Raw genomic sequence first — 9,215 nt, forward strand, 5'->3', positions numbered from 1 at the left:
TGATGACTAAACATGATTGTGAATGTGGTTTCATAATTTTTTTACTCAAGGACTAGAGAAAAAACTAAAAGCAAAACTTGAGAGAAAATTCCTTCTTGGCCGTGTATATCTCTTGTGGGGAGAGAGGAGTGCTTTTTGCGTTACTATGGCACATCTATTTATAATACTGGGAACCTGAGAGAAAGTATGAGACAAAGCCATGTGAGACTAATCCTAGTCTACATAGAAGTCAGCCAAGGGGATAGAAATTACTCCCATTGCCACTGCAAAAACTGGCCATGGGGAGAATATTATCTCGCACATGTTTTTAGCTTAGGCTTCAGTTTTATCCTCAACCACAATACTCCTTTAACTTAGCTTTAAGCCTTTAGAATTAATTATATGGAGCCCAAAGCTCATGCTCAAGCTTATAAGAATTAAATCCCTGAGCCAAATGCTCTTTTAGTTCTTAAGCCTACTGGAATTAAATTTTGAGCCCATAGCTCCATTTAATTCCCTAAGCCCAAGTCTCTCCAACTAGCCACTTAGATTAATAAATCTCTTTGGGCCATGTTTTTTTAAATAAAATATCTCAAGTAAATAAATAAATATAACTGAGACTCAATATAAATACTAGTCAATTTACATTAGCTCAAAGAGAGACATGAAGGAAAAAAAAAATTATTATTAGCTCCAATAGGCTCATGACCGTGTCTACCTCGTCTATGTCACACGACTCTATTTAATCACAATTAATTCCATTAAATAATTATAACTGCATGCTAATAATTTTTTTTGATTTAATCAATTAATCATCATGACGTATTTATTTATTGTATGTTACCCTTCCATGGAATCATTCTGTAGTCGAAACACTCAGGCCCGAGCTTCAGGATAATTTTTCCCGCTAAATCTAAAATAAGGGAAACATTCCTTATCGCTTTGTTATCTAACAAAGGATTTTGATTCCTTCTTGAAGCGAGTGTACCCACAATGCTACATACGATTACCCAACGTATCGAGGTTATTTCAATCATTAATAGGTCTTACTCTTTGATACATCAAAGTAACGTACACTTCACGTCTGAATTCATGAACTCCTCAGGATTTAGCTAAATGTTATAAGTCTCCGTGCACGTATATCATTCTTTATGACAACATTTATAAACGAATGATGACTCACATGGTCCGTTTGGTATATGGCATTTCCTTGCCATTATCCCAACATATCAACCCGAAGCCAACCTGCTTCTCCTAACCAAGATAGGTCGTTGAGGTTTGATAAGTTATAATTTAGATGGAGTTCTCAGTTCCATTTACGACTATGAACAATATTTTTATAAGTTAGAAGAACCTTTGACTATAATTTTCTGTGTGATAAATCCATTATTCATATCATAGCTCAAATACAATGAATCTTAGGGATCTCACATGTATATAATCGGACAATACACAATCACATATATATACCACGTGAGAATAAATGTGTATGCCCATGGTTCAATAATAATTATTAGAGAATAAACAATATTTATTCTTTTATAATCAAAACACCATCCAACTAATTGGAGTTTTGGACACCAATTCCAACAGTAACATTAGCATCTTTTCATTTAGAAGGAGAGGCAAATCCGTGGTGGTAGTAGCTTCAAGGAGTCTATCAAGATGAGGACATGGAAATTACATGCGAGGCAATTGAAAAGTAAATTTTGGCATGCTTTAAGCCAACCAAATATGAAGACTATGATGAAGCCCTATCTTGGATTCAATGATACAGAACTCTCTTTGACTATTAAAAGGAATTTTAACGATTTTCTAATTGATTGTTGGGATGTCCTCAAAAGCTCTAATTGGTACTTTCTTACAGATCTCTCTTCGGTATATCTTGATGATATGCTCATCTATTGGGCGTATATGTACATTACATTTTTGTGATTTCAATTAGTTAGATTGGATCTAAAGAAGCTAGAATCAATGCAAGAATGGCCAAGGCCAAAAAGATGTTACTGAGCTTAGAATGTTTTTGGAATTAACTGGTTAATACCGGGAATTTATGAAAAGTACGGCACTATTGCATGCATAATCATCAATCTCTTGAAGAAGGGATAGTTCTTATGAAACATTTGAATTTTTTTTTTTTTTTTTTTCAAATTTTGTCGTAGAAACTGATGCCTTGGAAGGAGGAATAGGGATTGTGAGAACTCCATATATGATCTTTCCAGTAATGAGTTCCATTCATTTGGAAAATGTTTAATTTTCATGGACAGTACTTGTTCCTCAGTGTTTTATATTCAACTTAATTATGTTAGTTAAGTTTAAGGAAGATTTCTGATTGATTTTTTTCTCTTCAGGCCACAAAGATAGGAAAGGCAGTAAATGCTCTTCGAGGGCACAGGTCAAACCAGATTAGTCAGTTTGCAGGGACACTTGTTGAGTAAATTTCTTGTGCTTCTAGCTATTGAGTGTTTACAGTGATACTTATCCTTACATATTATCTTAGTTCCATGCCATTACGCATTTCAATTTGGTTTTGCTTAGATGTATGGTTAATTAGCTTTCAAGTTTTCTACACTCCCTTCTCTTCTCTTCAGTAGCTTACTGATCTACATTTAGTGGCAAACATCCAAAGAGTTATTCAGATTAGGGCTGTACATTCATTTATTGTGTCCTACCAGAAGACTCAAGTGGCCTTTCATCACCAAAGCCTTGCTCCTGGCCTTTTGGTTGATAATAGTACTGTAACGAGACTCAGGAAGAGGCCTAGCCACATCTATGCTAGAAGGATTAGTTAATTGCAATTGGAGCTCTTTAGAATCGTTTATGAAGTGCAGTCACACCCAATAAGAAATTAATATGGAACTTAGCACCCATGAGCTCGTTTAGGATCCACACAGTCTATATGGGCTAATCATATTTATTCAATTGTGAGACTGAGATGTTACAAATAGGGTTCCTGTTTCTTCCCTAGATACCACAATTATGATATAGATCTTGAGTTGCTTTACACATTTTTTACATTTAGCATATGTGAAAAAATGACCATGAGTGTATTCCTCAATCCATGCTTTATGGCAATGAAGAACATATCAGTTTTGAGGCATATATAGCCAAATGGCTCTGCAATCTTTTATAGGGTCTGCTTTGTGCTAATGCTATACAGTCGAAGGCATAATGAAGCAAATACTATTTGGTGATAAAGCATACTGAAACATATACTTTTAATAATAATTAGGATTTTCAGCAAATTTAGCCATTAAATACTTACTTTTTTCAACCTAATGGCCATGTTTTTCCACTGCCCAACGTAAGTATGTGAGTGTATTTCAATGTTAATTACATGAAAAAAGATAAAGGAAAAGAAACTTGGTTGCTTAATTTGACAGTAATTAGAAGACTGCAGCTTTTGGAATGTATTCTACCATGATTATCCACTCTTTATTATTACAAGTAAAATCATCTCCTGATCATTACAAGGGCACTCTAAATGTGTTGAGTGTTCATCTCATGCATGGACCACATGGATATATGATATGTGACCAATAATGTTTTTAAGGATGTACCAAACAACCATGTCCCTTGTCACACACATACAAAACATTTAGGGCCTAAATTTAAGATACACTGCAGGTGACACTTGAGTTAGGAAAATAAATTTTCTCTAGAACCTAGTTCTTTAACCTGTGAATTATATCATCTAAGATTTAAGGTATGCTTCAGAGAAGTAGGGTAATTTTAAGTCCATTTTCGAAATATGCAGGCAAGGAAGTTGAAAGTAGATTGTAAAAAAGTATTTGGCGTCTTGGGCAATAATGCATCTAATAACATAATTTCCATTCTACAAATTTTTCTCCTCATCTGTATGGACTGATGATTTTTAATCATTATAATGCTATGTCACTAAAAAAGAAAAGGAGTCCCCAATGGGTAACTCAATCGATTATGGACCACACCTAATGAAACGGAGGTCACTAGTTCGAATCCCCCCTCCTCGTTCCCTTGTGTGGACATGTAAAAAAAAAAAAAAAAAAGAAGAAGGCTAAAATGACCCTCTAATAGACAAAAAGAAATTGCTTTACATGTTGTCATGTGCTGCATTAACATGAGCATGTATCAGAAACTTTTCAGCTTTAATCTGTATGATCAAATTTATCTCAAAAATTAAGAAGAGGTGCTTATGGGGTTGCAATTTGTCTCAAACCCTAGTAAAGTGTACTATTGTCTGTGATGGTGAAAACATCTCTTAGAATTTTTGTTGTTTATTCCAGTGGTTGGAAGATAATGGTAACAGAATGGATTGATGCTGCAGCAGCTATTGTAGGTAATGAAACTGGCTAGGGGTGTGTAGAATGATTTTCCTATTTATTTAGCCATCATTTGATTTAGACTAAATTCTAGGGGTGTACAAGCGGTTGCGGTTATTGGCTAAAACCGCTAACCGCAACCGCTTAAGGCCGTTATTAGATTTTAATAACCACAATCGCTCCGCTCTGCTTTTTTCTATATATATGGTCTTTTGAGCTTTTTAATGTGTTTTGGGCCTTTTTGTGCCTATTTTTTGTTTTATTTTAAATAGTTTTGGCTCAAAGTGTTTCTAAAAATAATGAATATGATAAAACTCTATCCCTAACTCGTATTTAAAATAACATCGTTTTGGTGTTTATCATCACGACGTCTTTTTAATGTTATATTTTTAATATAAAATATATATTTATATTATTATATATAAGGGTAGGTAGTTAGCGGTTATTTACCGCTTTTCCCTACTCCTAAAACCGCTAACCATCCTATCCTAGGCAGTTAGCGGTTTTATATAACCGTCTACCAAAGAGGTTATGCGGTAATTAGCAGTTAACAGTTACGGGGTGGTTATACTGAACTCAACAGCTTTATTTTTCTTGTGCAGACAGTTCTTCACACTTGAACCCTTCCACTGTCGTTGAGGAAGGGCTCCCTTCTCCTCCACTTGATGAAGGGGCGCCTCTCTTTGCCACTCAAACTCCAATTGAGCTCTCACAGGTATATCTTTATATCTTTAGCTTTTGAGTTTCAAAATAGAATAATGGTATTCCGTAGACTTCTGTACGACTGCTATACAACTAAGATAAAGTGTCAAAGTTGATTTTAATTCCCACATCATTTAGTTGTATGACAGTTTTACAGGAGTCTAATGAATAACATTACTCTTGGAGGAGAAATGTTACTCAAACTCTCAAGTTTACACTCTCAAATATTTACTCTTTAATATAGCAGTCAAAATCACCATTAAATTTTAAATGGATTAACAGTAAAATGTGGATCTAATTATGATTTTCACTGTTACGTTAGAGAGTAAGCATTTAGAAGTATAAACTTTGGAGTTTGTGCAGCATTTCTCCTTAGACAGATATAATTGTGGTAATTACCAAAAAGGTATTATAGTTGTGATTTTATAGTTGTTTACTGACTACAAGCTGCTTCTTTGTTTACTTTAACTGGCCTGATATGAAGTTCTTTGATGGCATTGATGAAGATGAAAGTGAGTTAATTATAAGATATTTTCTTTACAACCTATAGCTTCCCTATTCTTTTCGTTTCTTAGAACTTAGAATGTTTGGTCATGAAATGTTTTTTTGCAGATCCTGAAAACAACATGGAGTACCATGAAGAACATCATGAAAGTAGAAGACATCCCCTGCCAGAAAACCAACAGAATTCCAAGCAGAAATCACAGCTTCCCAAGCATTTCCTGCAAGAATCTGTCGATAAGTCAACTAAACCATCAAATTATGAATCTCCATGCAAGAAGAATATAATCCGTAAGAGTCAATCAAGCAGTCAACAAGATGTAAGTAGCATGAGTATATATGAAATTTCTTGCAGTTTTCAACTAATCTCCACGATTCTGAACCCATCTTACTTCTTGTTCAAGACATGTAAGCTTTTCGATGATGCTGCAGTCGAAGCAAAACTCGAAGCTACAACACGAAAACTTCAACAAGGGTACCAACAAGCTGAGAACGGTTTGTATACTACCGCTTTGTAATTGAGAAATGCCATTTAATAGCCTACTATACGACTTTTATACAACTCATATGATATAGCGGTAAAAATCAACTTTTTGATCAATACAGGCTTGTCAAAAAAAAAAAATAATAATAGATGATTTTGACTGTCACGTCATCCCAATTGTATAACAGTGTACTAAATATCATTTTTCTTTGTAATTTGGTTTGTGATTATTGTTATATATATTTTTTCCAACAATTATATAACGTGGCAGTGAAAATCAGCCATTGATCAGAACTTTTTTTTTTTTTTCTAAGTGATGATTTAAGAGCTGATTTTTACTACCAGTCATTCAATTGTATGACAGTTATACACAAGTCTACTAAATAAAATATATTGTTTTAAAGTAACTATGACATAATTTTTTTTCTTCTACTTAAACAGCTAGAAAGCAAAGGACAACGAAATTCATGGATTTCAAAGAACTTCCCAAACAGAAGCTTGGCCCTAGAAACCCATATCTGAAACGCAAGAATTATTTCCGGTATCTCACACATGGAAGGCACTGACTTCTTCATCTTGTGGATTGGGCATTCCATATGTTTATTTGTCTACTTATGTGTAACTCAATAATAAAACAAAATATTTAACTTGAACTTTTCTTTGACTAAACCCTAGCTAGTACTTGTGTTATATATATATAGCTGAGCTAGCTGAAAAGCTACGCTATTAATTAGAACCTGATTGTATCGTCTCATTATAATTTATTGAGAAATGTTATGGATACTAATTTTTTTATCAAGAGAATGATATCAAAATGATGTGAAACTTATTCATTGGTCTCGGTAGCATTTCTCTTTATTAAATATTTTGATCAGCTCCAACAAATAAATGTCATGTCATTTTGGTACTCTTAGCATTTCTCTAATTTCATTCAAGAAACTTTTGTCGACCTTCAACTCGTGGAGACGAATAACACTATTCTCACTCTATCTTCTAGATCTGTTGTTGTTTGGTCTTGTAGAGGAGACCTTTGTAACCGGCGTTCGTTTCTTGTCGACAGATCCCGTTTAGTTTTTGGTTTTACTTCCCCTGTTCATGGTGGTTGTTCCTTTTACCATTTGGGGCTCCTCTCCGAGCCTCTTTGCCCTTGGTTATCGCTTTGTGTGACTCTTAGAAAGGCCCGGTTCCTTTTTGCATTTATTACTTACTATTTGTTTTTCTCTCTACATTGCCTTTTTCCATTATTGATTAAAAAATAAAAAAATAATAATAATAACCACAAGTATAAAAATTTATTATTAAAAATAAAAATAAATATTAATATTAATATTTAGTAAATTATTGTACAACTGTAATTTAAAAGCGAAAAGCAACATTTCAACCAACTGCATTCAATGAGCAAGATTGTGTATGGATCTGGCAGTCCAAAAAACATAAAAGAATCAACAAAATTCTTTGTCTAATTGATTATTCTACCAAACAATTGGCGGTTTTGACTTTTGATGAATTTTACATGTGACTTAGTATAAGAGATTTTGGACCTTCAACTGCTAATTAATAACCAGCTTTTATAATTTATAGAGGTTTGACGGTTGACACTACCAAACACGCGGTATACTTCCTTTTCTGCATTTGACTTCATTTCTTTGGTGTAACAACCACCGTGAACGGGGGAAGTAAAGTCGAAAATTGTCTCAGTAACATAAATTTTTTGTATTTCTTTAAATCGTTTGATAAAATAAATGGATCATATTTTAGAATATGAGAATCTCATATTTTAAAAAATATGAGAGGTCCAAATCTGATAAATATCATATGACTTTACTTCAATATTTGTTTTTTTTTTTTTTCCATTTAAGGAAGGCATTTTTTTTTTTTAAAGTGGAAATCATTTCAGTCTTATTAATTGATGAAGGATCACAAGTATAAAGCTCTTATATCACAAAGAAAAAGTCCTAAGAAAGTTATAGCCAAAGTTACAAGATTACAAGTCATATATACATGCATAACAATCTGATATTCAAGACCTATCTATGACATCAAAATCCGCTAACCCATAACTAATCTTCAGTTGTAACAACAGGTCTACTCCAGATAGACTCAATCTGATACATAGGTAGCAACATCCTCCTGCCGAAACTCATTCTCTTTGACTCGCAAGCCAGGAAATTATTCACATTCTCAACCCAATAGGCCAGTATCACAAAATACAGGGAAAACAGAAACAGAGAAAAAAATAAAATAAATTAAATTTTTTTTAAAACAAAAGTACAAAAGCCCACAAAACACCACTGGAGGAAGGCTGCCGGATGATTCTAGCCTGAAAGCGAAAAAACCACATGCAGGCACATGCAAGTCACAATCCGTTGCGAGGTTGCCGGAATCAAAAGCGACAAGTGCCATTGGAAGTGGGCGGGGCCGATGCGCGTGGTAGAGTGGCGCTATCGAGGTGGGTCTGACGGAGGGACGTAAATCGAGCTTTGTACAGTTCAATCCAAGAATCCCATCAACTCCAAAAAAAAGACACGGCAAAAATGGTGTACGGCACACCCGGCGCAGTGGCGCTTGAGCCAGTAATAAAGAAAAATAAGCAAAAAACGAGAGGTGGGAAGGTGAGGAGGTGGGAGGAGGAGGGGGAGAACAAAACCCCAAGTCCCAACTGTGCAAGGAAGGCATTTTTAATAGGTATTAAGAAAAGAATGAATGAAGTCTAAGCATGCTCCTCTATCTTACTAATGCTAAAAAAAATACCCATATTTTCCTTGTGTGCTCATGAGATTGATATGATTTTTAAAATTATTATTGAATTTGTGATTGATCTAATAATGATTTTAAAAGATACATCAATTTTAGAGGATACAAGAAAGACATGAGGATGTTATTCAACATTACTCATCTTGATAGCACAAGAAATAAAACAACCCTTTGAATGACGAAAATCGGAAAATATCATTTGCTCTACACAGTTCAATAGATTTCCTTACAAATTTGGCCTTTACAATATCACCCTTGACTAAAAAATGGCATTTAATATAGTCTGTTTGAAATTGCGTTAAGAAACTTTAAAAATATTTTTAGTATATAAAAATTTGTGTCAGCCTAATAACAATTACTCACTTAAAATGTGATGCCTGTACTTTTAGAGCTTTTTTTAAAATAAAAAAAAAATAAATAAATAAAAACAACTTTTGTAGGCAAAGATAACTAGTCAGGTTAAATTTTATTGTTGTATCCAACGCCTAGCCATT

General features: G+C 34.0%; 1 protein-coding gene across 1 annotated transcript in view; it reads left to right on the plus strand.

Moving 5' to 3' along the window:
- The window catches only part of LOC132162265 (probable mediator of RNA polymerase II transcription subunit 26b), a 13,894-nt gene extending 7,361 nt beyond the window's left edge, over positions 1-6,533 (plus strand). Inside the window, exons 4-10 of the mRNA XM_059572523.1 lie at positions 2,331-2,413; positions 4,245-4,297; positions 4,883-4,995; positions 5,467-5,494; positions 5,595-5,803; positions 5,888-5,978; positions 6,409-6,533. Coding sequence (XP_059428506.1) covers positions 2,331-2,413; positions 4,245-4,297; positions 4,883-4,995; positions 5,467-5,494; positions 5,595-5,803; positions 5,888-5,978; positions 6,409-6,533 — 702 coding nt within the window. The remainder of the gene's footprint in view (positions 1-2,330; positions 2,414-4,244; positions 4,298-4,882; positions 4,996-5,466; positions 5,495-5,594; positions 5,804-5,887; positions 5,979-6,408) is intronic.
- Positions 6,534-9,215: the final 2,682 nt, after the last annotated feature.

This window comes from Corylus avellana, chromosome ca9 (assembly GCF_901000735.1).
Source record: "Corylus avellana chromosome ca9, CavTom2PMs-1.0".
Taxonomy (NCBI): domain Eukaryota; kingdom Viridiplantae; phylum Streptophyta; class Magnoliopsida; order Fagales; family Betulaceae; genus Corylus; species Corylus avellana.